An 18,478-nucleotide genomic window follows, 5' to 3' on the forward strand; every position below is an offset into this window, starting at 1 on the left:
AGCCTTACAGGTGTAGGTCCTGGCACAAGACGCAGCCACTCTCGCCGCCCCTGCTACACGGGGCCCAGGGCCCCAAGGAGCCCCACCCCCAGGCTGGGCTCCAGTGAGAGGGGCCAAGTGCAGGGGGTACTGGGGGGGGCAGCTCAAGTAGCAGAGGGCAGGAAGGCAGGCGGAGGCAAGGGTGTTAATTACAGTACAACTTTATTAATACTGGGGTCTTCACAGTGCATTTGTTACTTGTAGCAGTGACTATTTAAATCAAGGGCAGGGTGGGCTGGAGGGGAAGGAGCGGAGGATAATTTATCCAAAAACCGACAGAGAGAAAAGAAACAAAATGGTTCCATCAGGTGGGGGGATGCGGAGTGGGTGACTGGAGGAGAGGGTGAGCGGGGACGACGAGGGGGGAGGCCTGGGGTGGGGAAATAAATTAACAGAAGGAACAAGTTAACAACAGCACCAGAAAAGTTACTTTAGTCAAAAGACTTTGAAAAGAATATGTCTCTGTACAAAATGAAAAATAAAACAAATGTAAAGAAGTCCCCCAAACCAAAGTCTGTGATGCGGGATGGTTGGCTCGGATCCCGGGGGCCAGGTGCTACGAGGTGGTCACTAAGTGGATGAGAGATGGGCAGGGGATGGAGGGTTATGTACAGCCCTGGGGTGGTTCACAGCGGAAGGGGGTGAGCGAGGAGGGGGTACAACCTCCCTGCACCTGCGAAGCCACCCCTGTGCCCGGGAAGCAAACTCTTCTCTGGGACGCAGGGACCAAGCCGCAACTCCACCCCACTGCGCATGCCCTGCTCACATCACACATCCTGCATCCTACTCCATCGGCCCACCTGGGCAACGCCTGGCGCGGCCCCAAGGGAGGGGCAGTGTAAGCCCCGCCCCGGGACAGCCCACACTGGCCACCTGCTCTATGGCTCCTTCAGGCCCTCCTTTGCCCGGGCCCCTCCAGGTGCCCCATCCTGGGCTCTGGGGCTGACCGGAGCACTCAGCAAGGTTGTCCTCAGACCTAACGACTTACAGGTACCGTTCTCCACCGCCCTGGGGGAGCCCGGGGCTCCGCCCACCCAGGGGCACCCTGGGTTCCCCAGCCCCATCCAGGTCCCAGCTCCCGCACAACAACTGCCAAGACTCGCTGCAGGGAGACTCAGACTAACTGCGCTGCATCCTGACCAGGAAAAGCCTGTTCTCCTGACTCCAGGGGCCCCTGCCCCCCTTTGAGCCCAGCTCTCTGCTGGCCTGTAGTGCCTCAGGAAGCTCTGCTCCGCGGAGGTGAGCCTGCTTTGACCTGCTTGGAGTTGGCACAACTTGGAGCTCAGGGGGGGGGGGGGGGACCTGCAGCCGGCCCTGCCCTGCCCTCACTGTCCTCAGGGGCTAGCGCTGCGGGCGAGAGGCGTCCTGGGATGGCATCTCCTCTGGCAACAGAGAGTCAAAGCCAATCTTCCCGGACTTGCCCTCAGCCTGACCTGGCCAGAAGGCCCCCCACCCCCAACACCCAGATGGGCCGAAAGCCCTTGATTTGGCTTTGCTCCAGAGGCTGGAGAACGGCCGTTCCTCGGCTTTTGGGGAGCCCATTGGTCCTTCTCCCCCTGCCATAAGCCCACAGACCACTATGGGTCCCCCCTTGCGCCGGCTCCTTCAGGCACTCTTGGACACACCCTGTATTGTCCACCCTGTCCCCACGCACAGCCCTGGTCCAGTCAGCTCCATTTTATTATGCTCATACAATAACCCCCACACCCCCTGTGGCTCCAGCCCCCACACCCAAATGTGGCCGAAACTGAGAGCAAAGTGACACCAGAATCAGCCTTGTACCCAAACGAGGACCAGACATCTGAAAGCAGCTCCTGGGGGTCTGGGCCCATGACCCCGGGGCCTCTGGACGCCATCCCTGCTGTCCCACCCTGACCTCCGCCCCAGGCGCACTTCACAGGGCAGGAGAAGCTGCCTTGGAGTCTCCAGCCTCCTCCAGGCAGGCTCCCTGTACTGGGGCCCTAGGCCGCGGGGGTCCCCCCTCCCACCTTCACCTGCCCCCACAACCACCAGTCACTCTGCACACATTGTCAAAATCTGCTACCTTTGCCGACGGGGCACCTGGCCCCTGCCCTCCCTCCTCCCAGCCACCCTGCCTCCCAGATGGAGAGGAGCATGGGTGACGCAGAGACGGGGGTGTGGGGGGGGAGGGACAAAAGGCTCAGTCCCGAAAGGCCCAAGACGCCGCGCCAGCCCCTGGTCACAGCCCGCCGAGTGGGCGGAGCTGCGGGCCCATGCCGGGGGGCGGGGCAGAGAGCCGGTCCCGCCCCTCCGCAGTGGGTGGGGGAGCGGCTAGGGGGCTCACTGAGATGGGGGAAGGCAAGGCCTGCAGGGAGGAAGAGGAGGGACAGAGTATAGGCTAGGAGAGTATAAAAGAGGCTCCAAATCCAGGTCAAGGCCTGCAGGCTCCATTATGGCGAGGTTTGTTAAAGAAGTCACTTCCTGTTTAAATGCTGAAGTCCAAGCTGCGTGTTTCTTTCCATAAAGTGGCTTTGCCTCGTGCGACTTAAAAAAAAAAAAAAAAAAAAAAAAAAAAGCTTGCTTGGCTCTGCCCTCTCCTGGCTGTGCCTTCACTCTGAGTGGCCACTGCTCACCAGCCAGGCTAGCCAGGCTACTTGCCTGGCACTTGGCCAGAAGGTGGGAGGGTGGCGCCATCACAAGATGCGAGGTGCCGACCTGTCGTTGGTGACGGTCCTGCGGAGCCGCACCCCACGCCTGATGGCCACCAGCATGTCTTCAGTTGGGGGGTCGCTGGTGGCTGCTGGGGGTGGGGCGGGCGTCTCCTCGGCAGGAGTGGCCGACAGGGTGGTGGGGAACGGGAACTGGCCTTCGCCCAGGGCGTGAGCTCCTGCCACCAGCTCCCCGAGCTTCTCCACCAGGCTGTGCCGGTTGGCTGCCAGCTGCTGCTGCTCCTCGTCCTCGGCGCCCGGCCCAGGGTAGCCTGCAGGCTCGGGGGCTGGGCTGGCCCAGGCCGTGTTGGGCAGGCTCAGCCTCTTCGGTGAGGCCTTCACCAGGTCCGGCGCCAGGGGCGAGGCAGCCTCGTCGCTGTAGAAGACGCACTCCTCGCTGCCTGCCCGAGTGGGCCCCATGTAGCCGGGAGAGTCTGGCACTGTGGGTGTCTTCACAGGGACGATGGGTGGCCGGATGGGGATGGGGCCAGCGCTGGAGAGGGCGCGGCGCACGGTGGGCTTGGTGGATGGTGTTCGGCGGATGGTGGCCACGCCAGGGGGTGCGCCCGAGGCGGTGGGCAGCCCGGCGGTGGGCAGCCCCGCGGTGGAGGCTGGGCGCTTGGTCTGGATCAGGCGGCGGTAGTTCTGAGCGATGTTGCTATTGCGGGGGATGGTGGATGACTTGTCGAACTCAGGGGGGCCCTCGCCATCCGCGTCCCCGTTCACCGAGTAGCAGTCGTAGTCGGAGCCTGGGGGCATGGGATGCAGTGGGCCGGGGCCTCGGGGCTGCAGGCCCGGGCACCCGCCCCAGCCCCGGGGCCTACCTTGGGAGGGTATCGTGTCCTCGGAGCAGGAGGGCGTGGTGGTCTGCGTGCTGTAGCCGCTGGAGAACTGCAGTGAGTCCCGGCTGCTCTTCTGGTGCTCAAGGCTCAGGCCGCGTGTCAGCACCATGGCCAGGTCGCTGGCTGCGGGCGACACCTCCTCACCGTGCTAGGATGGCGAGACTGCGGGCTGAAGCCTTGCTCCCCAGGGCCAGCCCCCCTCCACCTCCCCGCCCTCGGACTCCAGGGAGCTCCCACCAGGGGCAGAGCTAGACCTGAGGACAAGCGCCTGGCCTCCCGGCACTGACCTGGGAGTGAAGGTGGTGCCCTGGCTGTGCTGCCGCCTACCTTGGCTGCGATCGTGGCCGGGGACATGCGGGGTCGTGCAGTTTCCTCTCCGCTGGGGCCCGGGGTGCCCCCGCTGGCCAGGCCCGGCTCCGTGTCCCGGAGGAGCTCCACACGGTCCTTCCTCCGCTGCAGGGTGGAGGGCTGCTCGTGGGAGCCGGTCTTGGCCCAGTCCTGCAGGGTGGGGCGGGCGGGTCAGGGGCACCCTTGGCCCTGCTGCCCAGACCAAGGGGCCCCTCACTGTGGTCGAGGGTCAGGGGTTCCAGTCCATGTGGGCCCTCAGGCTCACAGTCTTGGCCAAGGACAAAGTGTGGCGGGTGCTGCCAGGCGCAGGCCGACAGGTCCCAGGAGGGAGAGACGTGAGAGTGAGGGGAGTGGCTACAGTAGTGGCCAGGGGACGTTTCCTGCAGGGAGCAGGCTGTGCGCCCCAGCCCTGGTGGGGCCTGGGCCCTCCCTGTGCCCGCAGCAGGTGGGGGGCACTGACCGAGGTGGGAGAGCTGCACTCGCTAACCGACTGGCAGGTTTCCGAGGCCTCGGAGGAGGCAGAGCTGGAGGACTTCTGCGACGCAGAGGTGGGCGGGCAGGCAGGCGGACGGGGCAGGGGGCCGGGAGAGGAGAGAACAGAGCTGGTCACTGGGCCGCATGCGCGGATGGTCCCAGAACAGTGCAGGCCCCGTGCCCCCCACCCCCACCCCAGGGTACGGCCAAGAGCGTCTGCAGCGGAATATAGCTCCGAGTGCGCACTGCCAGCTCCGATGTGCCCTGCGGCTCGGCCCAAGAACCCCACGTTCTGAGAACCAGCGACAGGATTCTGCAGGTGTCCTGGGGGTGGGGAGCTAGAAAAAGTGGCACACGAAGTACAGCAGGGGTGTCCAGCCTGAGCCGGGAGGTTGATGCTGTTGCTGTTTTCTGAGAGGGGCGGGCCTCGGGAAGAGTTCGCTCCTGCACCTGTGAGGCTGCAGCCCATTAGGGGTCTGCACGTGGGTGTTTGTACTAGGCCAGGGTTCGGGGAGGGGGCAGGGCTGGAGCCACAGATCTGGCGGTCACGGGCAGAAATGAAGCCCCCTTCAGGGAGGGCGGTCGGAGAAAAGGTTCGCTGCCCTCAGGGGCATCAATTCAGTGGCTGGGAAGATGAGGAAGGTCCAGCAAAAGGGTGACAAGGCACAGCTGGCAAAGGGGAGGAAACCACGGGCTGGGGAAAGCAGATTCAGTGCAAGCACCTGGCGCCGTGGGGTCAGCCCTGCGGGCGGCCCGGGGAGCTCGGGTGAGGGCGGGGCGGCCCGGGGAGCTCGGGTGAGGGCGGGGCGGCGCTCGAAGCTCAAGAGCTGCTTCAGGAGGACGCAGGGAGCAGAAGTCCGTTTGGGAGGCCCCCCAACTCACAACAGCAGAAAAGGATGAAGAGAAAAAAGCAAGGGCAGAGACAGAACCGGGCCCCCCCAGGACAGATGCCGGCTTCACCCCAGTGGCTGGGAGCTCTGCAGGGACCCCATCAGGCTAGGGAGCCCCAGCCCAGGTCGCCTCAAATTCTCTAAATCAGGGGTGTCACGCTCATCTTCACCGGGGGCCACATCAGCCTCAAGGTTGCCTTCAAGGGGCCCGGTGTAATTTTAGGACTGTATCAGTGTAACTACTCCTCAGCTAGGGGCAAGGAGCTCGGCACTGCTGCCGGGCAGAAACAAGGTGGAGGCCGGATTCGGGCCTCGGGCCTCCTGTTTGTCTCCCGTGGTCTACATCATCGGTAAGTCAAACACCTGAATTTCTTTACAGTTTATGATGAAAAAGTATGTGGAAAACTCAATGGAAAAATTCAACACTTAGAGTCATGGAAAAAACAACCACTTAAATTAGGAATAGAAAGTACCTCTTTAATCTGATAATGAATATTTGTAAAAAATATATTGCTCCTTTTCCAGGTTGAGAGCAAGGGGGAACGGTGGGGGGGGGAGCGGCCCTGCAGACAACTCTTTTGTGAGGTTTTGCTGGGAAGGAGACTCGCTGGCTGGAGGGGAATGTGGGGGAGGGGAGGGCCTTTAAGACGGACACCAGAGGCTGGTAGCAGCTCCCAGCCATGAGCGGCACAGGGAGAGACTGGGTGCGGGGGCACGGCCCTGGGCAGGACAGCAGGCCGTGAACGCTGAGCCCTGACAGGCTGTGACAGGGAGGGCCGAGCACGGGCTCAAACGCAGGTGGGGGTCACTCCTGTCACCTTCAGACGCCTCTGAGCATGTGGCCTGGCCTCCCTTTGTGTTCTGCTGTGGTCCCTGTTTGTCCATCTCCCGGAGGGCCCGCACCAGAGGAGAGTCTGGGCCAGTCTCCGGGTTTAGACTGAGCTGGCCCGCTGCCCACTCTCCACTCCCACGGCCGCTGAAAGAAGGCAGTAGGCAAGGAATAGAGACTTGGGGGGAAGTGAGGCCGCCAAGGCTCCTGCTGACACTGCCACAGCAGTGCGGCCACTCCAGGGCCTCCCCTACCTTTCCTTAGCCTTCAAGCAGTAAACTCAGCTTAGTCCCCAGTGTGGTGGCCCTGGCTACCTCCAGGCCAGTGCCAACAGCTGCAGGTGGCCCCACACAAGAACAGCCTGAGGCGGGCAGGAGGCCACTGCGCCCCGTCCTGGTGGCCCTGCAGTCCCCTCACCTGGCTGGTGATGTCTGCAGGCATGGGCGAGGGAGGCTTGGAGTAGGTGGCGTCCTGAGAGATGAAGCCAGAGTCGTGGGAGGAGATGCTGGAGAGGCGGGCGGTGGCGGAAGCTGGCTGTGCCAGGCTGCGGTGGCGACAGGTGGAACTGGGTGAGTATGTTTGGGCGCCCCCAGGCCACGGGGCTCCGCCACCCTTGGCACTGCCACTGCTGCTGGGGGCGCTGGGGGAATGGACAGGGGGACACGGCAGCCAGACAGAGAGACACAGGGGAGTGTGCGGAAGGGGAGGTGACAGATGAGGGTGGGGAGACAGGTGGGGGGCAAAGGAAGGAAAAGAGAAGGTCAGATGGCAAGGTCTGGAGACTCAAGGCCCCGGTGCCACAGAGGAGCTGGGTTCTGGGGCTGTGGGGCAGAGTGGGGTCCGGGCAGGGGATGGCACCAGAGAGCTGTCCCTGCAGCGAGCCAGCGCCCCAGAGGGTGCACCCAGGAGGGTGGCTCGGCCTCTGCCTCCTGCTCTGCATCAGAACAGCAGACAGCAGGTTGGCAACCGCGACCTGAGTGCCCAGGGGCCAGTTTCCGGGCTGCTTGCAGCCAGACGCAAGTCTGATTATCTAGAGTTTGCATCCCGAAGGTCGGGTACCTGCCACCAAACCCTAACTAGGTGTCTAGCGTGTGGTGACAGCCTCATCCCCTCACCCCCAAGGTGTCCTGCCTGTGTAGCTCACAGCTCATAGGCGATGAAGGTCCCTTCTTCCTGAGTGTGACTCTGAAGCCCCCAGCCCCAGCTCCCGCTCACAGGTGTGCCTGCGATTAACCCTCCCTCTCGTAATGCCACCGCCGGGGGTCCCGTAGGTCTGAGTGCTCCTCTCCCTGCGGCAGTTGCTGTGCCCAGTTTACCTCCTGTGCCCCGGGCACCCAGCCAAGGTCTGGGGAAAGCGGTGCAGGCACAGAGGGGGGCTCCCAGCCTCCCCACCCAAGGAGCCTTGGATCTGTAACATCTTCAAACCCTGCCCTAGCACCAGCTCAGGAAGCACCCTGCCCCTGCCCTGTGATTAAGCCAGGCCCAGGGGGGCAGTCTGGGCTGGGGGCTCGGGCCTGTGGCAGTTGCCCAGGCACCAGCTCTCAGGGACCCGCCAGCTGGGGTGTCTATGAACTGGTAGCCTCAGCACACGTTTTGGAAGCTTCCCCACCTCTCCCAGGTCTTAGATTTGTTCTGTTCCCCAGACCATGCTGGGCTTGGAGGAGCCCAATGGTTACATGCTGGGACTCTGCACCTTAGGTCTGTTTCCCTGTCTATGAAATGACACAACGCCAGACCCAGTACAGTGGTTAGGACGCAGAGAAGAAAACGAATGAAGCGCTGACGACACGGTCAGCGCTCCCTGAAGCGAAGCCGCCCCCGCACAGCCCTGCCCCCAGCAGTCTGGTGCCAAGGCTGGCAGACCCCTGGACAATGTGGGGACCGGGTGGAGCATGGGGCCTAAAGCAGGTCGCCCTGTAGTTTCGTGGGAGCTGCCCCATCCCCTCTCAGTGCATCGCCCCCCCACACCTCCTCAGGCCCCCACTGACCTGCACATGCTGGACTTCCGGGAGCTGGAGCTGCTGGGTGACGAGGGTGGGGTCTGGTAGGACCAGCTGTAGTCCGAGCCCTTCAGGTCCTTGATCACCTGGGCAGGGATGCGCATGGAGGTCACCGGAGGCCGCCAGAGGTGGCCTGGACCCCCAGAGTCTCCTCACTGCCTGGGGCCCCAACTCTTTCCCCAGCTGAGAACCAGGCCCCAGCAGGAGACCTCTGAGTTCAAAGCCCTGCCCGGCTTCATCCTGATGCTGGCTCCTTCCTTGGGGGCAGGAGGCAGGAGGCAGGGCTGCCAGAGCGCTGGGGAGGTGCCTCCAGCCCTGGTTCTCAGGGACGCTGCCACCTGGGCCGGGCGCTCTCAGTTCTCACTCGTGGAGCTGGTTCTGGGATTGGCCTAGGACAGGCTGGGGACACGGGGGAAACTGGCCCACCTGGGGACTCGCTGTTGCTGCAGGGAGCCTGGTGACGGTGGCCGTGAAGGACACCATCAGGCTCAAACCCCGGCTCTGCTGTGCCCCTTGGGCAAGTTCTAGGCCTTTCTGAGCCTCAGTTTTTCCAGTGACGCGGAGCCAATCACCGCTGTCACAGAGGGCCACTGGGGTGATGCAAAGAGACCGTCTGTAGAGAGCGCTCAGCAGTGTGCCGGCCACACGGGCTGTCCTGGGGGCCTGGCCCTGGCGCAGGGGGAGCAAGGCACGGGGAGCAAGGCAGCGGGCACAGGTGGGCAGGCTCAAGGCCAAGCCCCACAAACCCAGAACTTCTGTCCATCTGCCCTCAGTTCGAGGCCCTTACTGGGTCCTGGGGCACATCACCCTCTATCACCTGGGCAGGTGCTCCTGGGTGCCCCTCATTGGGTGTCAGGACACACCTGGTCCTTTATCCCCAGCTGCCTGGCTCCCCCAAATGCTGTCCCCCTTTCTCCTCTACTGTCCCCAACCAAGGGCAGGCCATCCCTGCTTGTCTGTGCCCAGGGCTGGCCGTACCTGCTCGCTGGCGGGGGGCAGCTTGTGGGGCTCTGCGGTCAGCACCACCAGGTCGTCGATGATGCCCTGCAGGTGGGTGATCTCTCCCAGCATGGTCAGCTCGCCGTTCTGAGGGAGCAGTGAGTCAGAGCCATGGGCCTGGCCCACCTGCCCACCCTGCCTGCGCTGCTAGGGCTCAGGGAGGCCGGGTGTGACCGCCCGTCCTGGAGACGAGCTGCGAGGCAGGCCTTTGGGTGGGGCCCTCAGCACAGAACGCACCCAGCCTGCTGGGACCAAGTCACCAAAAGGAACTCAGGCCCGGCAGTTGCCAAATTCCGATTCTTGCTATGTGGCGATAGCCCAAGGGCGGGGCCCTGTGAATGCCACTCTGTCCCCGAGGGACCCACCACCACAGGCTGCAGGAAGGTGATGAAGGTGCAGAAGCGGCCGCGCTCCTCGATCAGGGCCCGGCGCACCGCCTGCTTCTCGGTCTCCTCCAGCAGCAGGTACATGTCGTTGACGTCCTGGAGGGCGCTGTCCAGCTGGGGCTGCAGGTCTCCTTTCCCTGCAGGGGTTGGGAGGAGAGGCTGTGCTGGGGACCCCGGCCTGGCTCGCCGCACCCATGGCTCGGGCCCCGTGGTGGTGTCCCTGGTGGTGGGGCTGGGCTCTGCCATGGGCGCTAGGGGACCCAGGAGGGCAGGCAGGACTCCGGGGCTCATGGAAGGGCTGGTCCCCAGAGCAAGCAAAGAGGACAGACAGACACGCACACAGGAAAGACACCAAAGCTGCAAAGCCACCTAGGACCTGGGGTGGGCAGAGCCCTGGGCAGCCCCTGGGCCACCTTTAGAGCAGCTGTGCTCAGGGGGGACCATGGAGACCCCCATCCCCCACCCTTGCTTCCCACAGGAGGCACCCCTGCGCCTCCCAGCACACAGCAGGGTGGGGTACAAACAGGACGGAGTGGAGTGTGGGGCTCAGCTGTCCTCCAGACCTCGGTCAGGAGAGCTGGGGCAGGGTGCTGGACGGGGGTGTCCCGGCGTGGCCCCCACTCAGCTCGGGGAGCAATGCACAGGACAGCAGCAGCGACACCAAGAAGCAGTGAGAGAGAGAGAGGCGAGAGGATGGTGTAGAGGAGCGGTGGGACAGGAAGCGAGCAGGTGACAGGTAAAGACTCTGGGTGGTGGGACGGGGGGCAGGGCAGCCAAGGCCTGCGCCCCCCACCCAGCCTGGTTCAACCCCTCTCGGCCTGGCAGACTGACCCGGCAGTGGCCCCCAGGCCCGAGAGGGACTGTGCCCCAGGCCCCTCCCTTGCTGGACCTTCCTCGCTCCTCCATCGCTTGGAGCGGCTCCTTCCAATGCCCCTGAGGTGGGGGAGACAGACAGATGCAACACGGACGGGAGGAGCAGGTGGAGAGACGGACATGTGACTTACCAAGTAGCTCTACAGGAAGGATGTGGAGGAGGGAGGAGGGGAGACAGAAAGAAAGAGTGTGTGAAAGACAGCCGTGTGGACAGGGCTGCTCCTGGGGAGGGGGCCGGGCCTGTGGGGCCTCCTGCCGCTCCTGGGGAGGGGGCGCTGGGCCAGGTCTGGGGTGCAGGGAGGATCCCTCTGCCCCCCCAGCAGGTTGGAGGGTCCTGTGCCCGAGACAGGGCTCCTCTGCCCAGGACGACGCCCCGGGGTGTCCCAGAGGGAGGTGGGGTAGAGGGGGCGGGGCCCCGTGGGGCTGTGCCTCGGCGGGCACCTCTGGGTGCTACCTTTGCGCGCTTTCTTCTGCAGCTTCAGTGTGTCTGAAGACTTCTTTTTGATCTCATGCCGGGCGCGTTTGTACTCTGTGCAGGGGGCGAGACAGGAGCGCTCTGTTGGTGGGGGGGCGTCTGCTGTGTGGGGGTGGAAACCCAAGCTGAAGCCCCAGCCTCACCCTTCGCGTGGTCCTTGTCCAGCTGGTTGACTGACTTCTTCCAGTCCTCGATGCGCTCCTGCAGTGGGTTGATGAGGCTCTCCAGCAGGGCACTGTGGACATGAGTGTGCAGGTCAGGGCCGGCGGAAGGATATCCCTGTGACAACCCGGCCCGCCCGTGGTGCCCACTCACTTGGTGAACTGCCGCAGCTTGGTCTCGATGCTGCGATGGCGCATGCACATACGCGTGAGTGCGGAGCCGATGTCCCGTGTGGCCCCTGGTGAGGCAAGCACATGGCATGGGAAGGGGTCTGCAGGGGCCTCTGCAGTTCCGGCTTCGACCACGAGAGGGCGCGCTGGCCTGAGAAGACCAGGCCGCAGCCTGTGCCCTGTCCCCTGCATCTCGCAATCCTGCCAGACCCTGCGGGGGATTTGATCATTCCGTCATAGTTCCCGAGCCCCTCCCTCGTGCAGGACCAAGGCCCTGCCCATGCCAGACATGCCAGCCTCCTGTAGCTGCGAGTGCTCTGGTGGTCAGGTCAGGGGCCCTTCACTCAGCTGGGAGAGGCCAGAACCAAAGATCGGCTTAAAGAGCCAGCCCAAACACCCTGCAGCCCTGTGGGGAGCGCCCTCCAGGTGTTCCTAGATGCAGGCCCGAGAGTACCAGCATGCGCCCAGCGCCTTGGTTCTCAACACCTGAAGGAACAGGAGCCCCAGGTCCCTGCTACTCAGACCAGAAAGCAAGGGAGATACCAGGGCCAGTGGGAAAGGCTCACCTGCCCCAGTGTGCTCTCAGAAGGGCAGATGGGGTGGGTGAGAAGCCATAATCAGACTCACTGTACAGAGGTGAAAACTGTGACTGAGGGGTCAAACGAGCACCCCATAGCAAGAATGAAAGCCCCTGTACATCCCTGTCACCTTTCACCCACTCCTGCTTGCATGCCTCTAGTGACAAGAGGCTCACTATCTATACAACCAGCCCCTTTCATTAGGGAGCAGAACTCAAGATCCCGACTCTGGGCCTGGTGTCCTTTCCTGGCTCATACCCCACTCAGCCTTTCCACCTTCCAAGCCTAACCTGGGGCCTCCCCAGCCTCCAGCCGCGCCCCCTCCCCACCTCGGGTGTTGGTAGCCATGTCAGCCACTTTCTGGAAGGCGTCCAAGAAGGCCACAGCAGCCAGCACAGTGGTCCTGGGAGGACAGACAGTGAGATGGTCTCTGGTGAGGTATCCTCACCGCCCTGCCCCTATCTGCTCCCCACTTGGGGGCGCCCTCAGCAGCCTCACCTCAGCTGGGAATGCAGCTTCGTGGCCTTGGAGTTGAAGTCTTCCCAGATGGGGTAGGAGCTCTGCCAAGGACATGGGAGAAGCAGTGAAAGTCCACGGGGCTGAGGGCTCTGCGGGGCTGGCTCCGAACAGGCCTCTGTCCAACTCCAGGCCGCTTCTGAGAGCAGCCCCGCCCCATGGAGAAGGAGGCTCCGGGGACTTCTGAGTAGGGAGAGGGCCCCGGCCAGAGCCACAGGGCATGAGGAAATCCTGGCTGTTGGGAACAGACGCCCGCGCTCATCCCTCTTCCCGACAGGAAGTTGGGCCTCCTGTCTTCAGTCAAATCCTCCCTCAAGGGAGATGGGAACAGTGAAAATGGCAGGTCCTGTGTCCTCAGGGCTCCCCAGGGGCCTGGCAGGGGATTTGGGCTGAGCTGCGAGAGGGGCACCATGTTCCCCCCGGAAATGGCCCAGGCCACTTCCCACTTGGCCCAGGGGCAGAGGCACCGAGCACAGCGACAGGGCTCAAGGCACTAGCGGCCCCCTCTCTGCCCTGGAAGCTGCTGCCAGCCCAGCCAGCCAGCCAGCCGTGCCCGGCCAGCAGCAGTGGCTCCCAGGCCCAGGGAGGGTGTGACTGCCGCAGGGCCGGGCCAGCCTGCTGGGGACAGCCAGGCCCTGGGCTGAATGGGGCCTTGTACAGCCAACAGAGCCACCTTTCTCCACCCCAGCTCCCTTCCTCTCCTGGGGACACAGTGTGGCCTTTATCCCAGCCTGGCCCAAAGCTCTGAGATGGGAGGGGGTTTCCCAGCAGGGAGGCCGGGCTCCTGGCCACCGAGTTGTCCAGTCTAACCAAGCGGCTTTTCTGGCTAACGTGCCTTCCCGTGGCTGCTGGGTCCTGGAGGAACCTCAGCCCTGGCCCCAGGGCTTGTGGAGGCCTCAGCCCTCAAAGAGCGCCCCGGGCCAGCAAAGCCCCAGTCCCAAGGGGCTAATCCCAAGGAAAACGGGAAGAAGGAGATGCCTGCCCCCCAGGTGTCAGAGGGAGGCTCTGCAGCCCAGAACCCCTGGGCAGGTTTCAATGGCCTCTTCAGCCAAGGAGAGCCTACAGGGGTGGAAAGGAGACAGAGCAGCTTCTGGGAGCCGCCGAAACTCCCTCCCCTCCCAGCCCAGCCCAACCAATGCCCAGGGAAAGCAAATATTTGAGAAGTTCACACAGGCTGGAGCAGGAGGGGTTGCTGTGGGTGGGCTGTCTCCATGTGGGCACAGCTCACACAGCAGAAGGGCCTGGGAGCCACCCCCAGCAGGCCTGGGGAGTGGACCCCACCTGGGCGTCCCCCGGGGTCTTCTGAAAGGTGGCGCCCCCCCCACCTCGACCCCTCCAACCCCAAATGAAGCTCTGCTGAGACCTCAAGAGAGGAGAGATGATGTTGGGGGTTCAGGGGTCCAGTGGTGCCATCCTGGCTCCCAGGAAGTCTCCCCTGGCCCTGCAGCGGCCTCTGTACGGTCCGAGGGAACAAGGGACTAGGTGACACTGGGCAGAGAACAGTCCCTGCTCATCCCGCCAGCTGTGACATCCCCAGGCTCACTCCATCTAGGACCTTCATAGCCTTGCTGTCTCATGGGGGGGGGACAAGATGGGGCATGGGAAGGCCAGGCCAGTTCGTCTTCAGCAGGTGGACTGAGACCTTTGGTGTCTAAGGACCGGGGACTCCATCCCACTGGCAATTCATAAAGGACCCCGGAGATGGGAGTTTGAGGGGCTGGAGCAGTCTCCGCCCCAGAGAGTATCCTCAGTCTCCCCCCAGGCCCGTGACTGGCTGCCAGGCTCCAAGACCTTGGGTGGTTCTCAGCAGGGACGGTGATGGCTGCTGGCGACCTCGGGCTTGCAGTGGGCCTGGCGCTGTGCTGAGCCCTGGCCCTGTGTGATCGCATTGAAACCTCCCAACAGCTCTGTGCGATGAAGACTTATCACCCCTTCTACTGACGGGGAGGCTCAGGGAGTAGGGTCAGACTTGCCCAAGGCCGCCGGGCGGCAGAGTCAGGCCAGATCCCCGTCTGACTGGCCACTGCAGCCAGGGCAGAGGCTGTGGGGAGGTGAGGACCCGGCATCAAGGAGCGGGGGTGGCGGGGACTGCAGGCAGAGGAGGGACAGCAGCTCTGCGCCCAGCGCAGTGGTCGCAGGCCACTCTTGAAGGGGAGGTGATATGCTTGTCACTGGAGGTGTCCAAGTAGTTGGGATGAGACCAATGAGGAGGCCGCTGGGGCCCCTGGCCCTCGGGGACTCTATCTGGGTGGTGCCCCGGCCCTAATGTTGGCTGTGTGGGTGAGTGAGCCAGGCCCAGTCCCGGGACCCCTCGCTGGGCCTCAGGCTCCTCCCCTGAAAGATCAGGATGGGAACCGTACCTCCTGCAGAGGTCAGTTCAGAGACTCAAGCAGGCATTGCCTGGAAAGCACTTAGCACTGTGCCAGTAGCTAGTAGGTGCTCAGTGAACGCGGGCTAGTGGAAGACATGGGATCCCTGCCTCCCCGCCAGGGACTCTGTGTCTGGGTGACACCCTCACTCTTGAGAGAGTAGGCAAAATTTCTGACCCGACTTTCTGAACAGAACAGCGCTGGGTAGAGGCCCCATGCACTCTGCTGGAGGTGCTGCCTGGCAGCTGGGGCCACCGCAGGGCCCGGTGCTGTCACCTCGGGCAGGGCCTGTCCCTCTCTGGGCCTCATCGGGGAGCCTGGCACCTAGTAAATGCCTAAGCTGAGTTCAGTAAGGCACAGAAGGCAGGGAAAGCTCCTGAGAGCCCTCTCCCCACCCCTGAGTGGGTGCCCTCCTCCAGGACGTAGGTACAGCTTGGAGATCCCTCCCTGCTGCCCCCAAGCCAGGGTCTGCGCCTTGAGAAGGGCCAGGCTGGGCCGTTGTGGGGCCTCGGACATGATTTGGAGAGGCCTCACGGGGCAGGCTCATTCTCTTGATTGGCCAGCTCTGTGGGAGAGAGCCAGATGCTGCCCCTAAAGCCAGGTGATGGGCCTCCAGGTGGCCCAGTCTTCTGCTCTGTCCCTGGCTGGAACCCATGCATGTGTCATAGGTAGGGGAATATCTGTCCTTGGCATCACCCCAGGTGAAATCGCTCCCATTTTGCCTCCACAAGTCAGAAAATCCTGCCCAAATCTCTTGCTACAATCTGATCTGGGCCCGCTTCCTTCTGTCTCATCCTGAAGTTCCTTGCAATGTGTTGGAGAGGGAGGAAGGCAGTCCTATCCCTCTTCTCTGAGCAAACTGGTGCTCTCCGCAGTGTTTGAGGAGAGGCTGCCAGCAGGAGGAGGGTGCCGGCCCTGGGGCTGGGTGGCTGAGGGAGGGTGGTTTGCGCTGCCTCATCCCAGGAGGGTATCCTGGGGCCAGGGATGTGATGTCCACAGGGCCGGCGGGGCTGCTGAGGGCCGAGAGGCCAGCACTTCTTCGGGTTAGCAGAAGGGCCCAGAGGGGGACTTGAAAGGGATGAAGGTCTTAGGGGAAGCACCCCCTATGGAGATGGGGGGCACCTGTACGATGCTTACCCATAGTCCCAGGCCAGGGGGGCTTCAGGCCTCTTCTAGGGAACAGGTATCTGGCAGCTGACCCTGGGGCTGTTCCCTGGCAGAACTGGGAGCCCCCGGTGTGCTTGCAGCCACCCACCCCGTGGAGGAAGGGCCTGCCTGGGCTCTGTGGGGCAGGGTGCACCTCGGGGAGCAGTGTCTCCTCCCAGCCTGCAATGTCCCAGCGGGATTGTGTGCTGTGCACTGGGACGTGTGTGACAGGCTGGGAGGGTGGTGGCTCTCAGGAGTTCCCATGGGGCACCTAAATCTCTTGCTTGCTCTTCCTCTACTCCAAAAGAGAAGGGTAGGAACGCAGGTTCCTGACCCCCCTTCTGTCACTGAAGCTGGACGTCCTTTCTGCCTTGCCAGCTGGAGCCAGCCCTGCCAAGCCCTGGCTTCTCTGAGGGGAGGATGCCCCTGGCCTGCTAGATCAACCATGGGGGTGAGGTGAGGGACAGCTTCCAACAGTCTCCTAAGTGACCTTGAGCCATTCCCAGGCCTCAGTTTCCCCACCTGGTGAGCCAGTTTTGGGCCAGGAATGGGTGGTCTGCTCCAGCCTGACCTCGGGCAACCATGGGGAGGGGCTGGAGATGGGGCCCGGGGTGGAAGTAGGCTAGGGAAGGCCCTCCCTTTGGGGTTGCTCTACCAATCCCAACCTTCTCCGCTCCTCCTCCCAAGGTAAGGACAGCGGCCTTGGGACGCAGGGACACTCAGCCTGGAGACCTCGGAGTTCTGGGGCTTCCTGGGGCTTGTGGTGTGTGTGACAGCGGGGGAGGGTCGGGGGCGGCAGTTGCAGGGTCCGGCGCAGTGGCCGGGTCCCGCGCAATGGCCAAGGCTGGTGGGGAAGGAGTTAATGGTTCTCCGCTTTATTATTTTTCTCCACTTTGGTGATGACAGCATTGTCTGGGCACCAAGGCCAGCCTTGGGGTGTGGGGGAAGCCATGGTGGTGGTAGGGGGCGGAGGCCAGAGAGACCCCTGACCTGTTAAAGGTCCACAGAGTCACCCCAGGAGCCAGACCCCATTCATGGTGTGAGGGTCGCGGGCACTGGGAAGCCCAGGGGTGCGCAGGCTCCGCTCGCGAACCCACGGGGGCGCTGCGATCTGGGCGACCCCGGGGACCGCGTGGACACCCTGACAAACGAGCACCCACACTCCCACATAGGCGCCCGGAGACCCCGGCGCACAGCAGACGCAGGTCCATCACGCTCAGACAAGGACACACAGACCCCGCGGTGCACAGACACAGCGGGCACCGCTGCCCGCCGCCACGCGCCCCCAAGGGGATCCGCAATCGCGCTCCCGCACCCTGTTACCTTCATATCGTTGACGATGGCTTGGAAGAGCCCGCCCAGGGCGCCGCACTCCTTCTCCGCCGTCTCCATGCTCTGGGCGGGCGGCGGCAGGGTGCAGGCGGGGCGCAGGGAGCCGGCCCGGGGAGCCGGGCCGCGGCGGGTGCTGGCTCCGGGGCCCGGCGGGGCCTGCCGCCTCGGGGCCGCTCTCAGCGGCCGGCTGCGCCGCGCTCCGGGGTCTCGGGCCGCCGCGGGGCGGCGCAGGCCATGTCGCGGCGGGGCTGGCGGCGGCGCGGGGGGCGCGGCGCGGGCAGCTGGCGGCGCAGCCTCGGCGCGGGGACTGAGGCGGCGGTAACCGGAGCCGCCGAGGCGCGGGCGTCACGTGGGCGCGGCGAGGGGGACCGCGGGGGGAGGGGGTTGAGGCGGGAGGGGCTGTGGGAACCGCCGGGCGGGCGCAGGCCCATTCGCCGCCAGGCTCCAGAGCTTTGAAATCCGAACCCAGCGCGGCCAGACTGGTCCGGCGAGCGGGGCCGGCGGCGCGGGCGCCACTGCGGGTCGGGGCGGCGCTGGGGCGGGGCCGGACGGCTACCCCGCGGGGCTGAGACCCGCCCCCAAGTAGGGGCTCACCACTGCCTTTCAGCCTGTGGTCTCTGGCCCGGGCTTCGCGCGCTTTCTGCAGCCCCGCGAGGACTGGGGGGGTGGCTGGCAACATCCCGTGGGATGCCCGCACCACACCTAGCAGGGCACAAGGTGTCCTGAGGGCGGCCCGCCGTGGGGCCTTTCAGCCAGGCACAGAAGAGTGCAGATCTTCCTCCAGAAGTTCTTTGGCTCCTTTTCCAAGGGGTGCCTGAGGCCAGGCTTTTGGGGGTAGTAGTTTCCCACCCCTCTGGCAAACTCCTTTCTTGCGGTGGGGACCGTTTGAGATCTGCAGGGTGAGAGTGGGCCATGTCCCACTATGTGTGTGGGGATGAACATGCATGCACATGGGCCAGAGCTGGTACAGTGGCTCCAGGAGACTCTGGCAGTGAAACCCACCCTCCCGGAGACGATGGGACTGAGGAAAAGCTCCTTCTCTCCGGCTTCAGGGACCCTGACAGCCATTTGGGAACTGTTAGACCAATCTGCGGCTCCCCAAAGTTGGGGGTGGGGGGAACCCAGGCCTACAGGGGCAGTGAGGTGAGGCTCATTTAGCCAAATCAAGAGGTGGGCGGGCACCTGGGAAGCCCCCCCCCTCCTTGCACTGGTCTGGGCCTTGCTTGGATCCCCAGTGTCTGTAGAGCTCAGTGGGGAGCAAGGCCCTCTCACTCAGAAACTTCTGAGGTGAGCTCAGTTCATCTGTCCTGTGGGGACATGTCTCGTCGTCTCTGGGGGAATCAGGCTGGAAAAGTCAGCTTAGGTGCCTGGGAGGGCTTCA

The 18,478-nt window shown here is 64.0% G+C and overlaps 1 protein-coding gene across 3 annotated transcripts; it reads right to left on the bottom strand.

The window, feature by feature from the left end:
- Window positions 1-182: 182 nt before the first annotated feature.
- Window positions 183-17,431, bottom strand: MTSS2 (MTSS I-BAR domain containing 2). Of its 3 annotated transcripts, none has more exons than XM_037154158.2 (14): window positions 17,089-17,430; window positions 12,233-12,294; window positions 12,064-12,137; window positions 11,140-11,224; window positions 10,968-11,059; window positions 10,804-10,878; window positions 9,456-9,613; window positions 9,070-9,177; window positions 8,080-8,177; window positions 6,509-6,731; window positions 4,359-4,433; window positions 3,878-4,048; window positions 3,533-3,698; window positions 183-3,457 (listed from the first exon to the last, which is right to left on the bottom strand). In XM_037154158.2, exons 1-14 carry the CDS (start codon window positions 17,155-17,157, stop codon window positions 2,694-2,696), a joined length of 2,220 nt encoding a protein of 739 aa, XP_037010053.2. In that variant the 5' UTR covers window positions 17,158-17,430; the 3' UTR covers window positions 183-2,693. The 3 variants fall into 3 exon arrangements, with proteins under 3 accessions (XP_037010053.2, XP_037010055.2, XP_037010054.2); XM_037154160.2 differs by having other exon boundaries at window positions 6,509-6,635; window positions 17,089-17,428; XM_037154159.2 differs by lacking the exon at window positions 4,359-4,433 and having other exon boundaries at window positions 17,089-17,431.
- Between the last annotated feature and the right edge of the window lie 1,047 nt (window positions 17,432-18,478).

The sequence above is a fragment of the Artibeus jamaicensis genome, unplaced genomic scaffold (genome assembly GCF_021234435.1).
Source record: "Artibeus jamaicensis isolate MK-2021 breed Jamaican fruit bat unplaced genomic scaffold, CSHL_Jam_final contig_464, whole genome shotgun sequence".
Classification (NCBI taxonomy): Eukaryota; Metazoa; Chordata; class Mammalia; order Chiroptera; family Phyllostomidae; genus Artibeus; species Artibeus jamaicensis.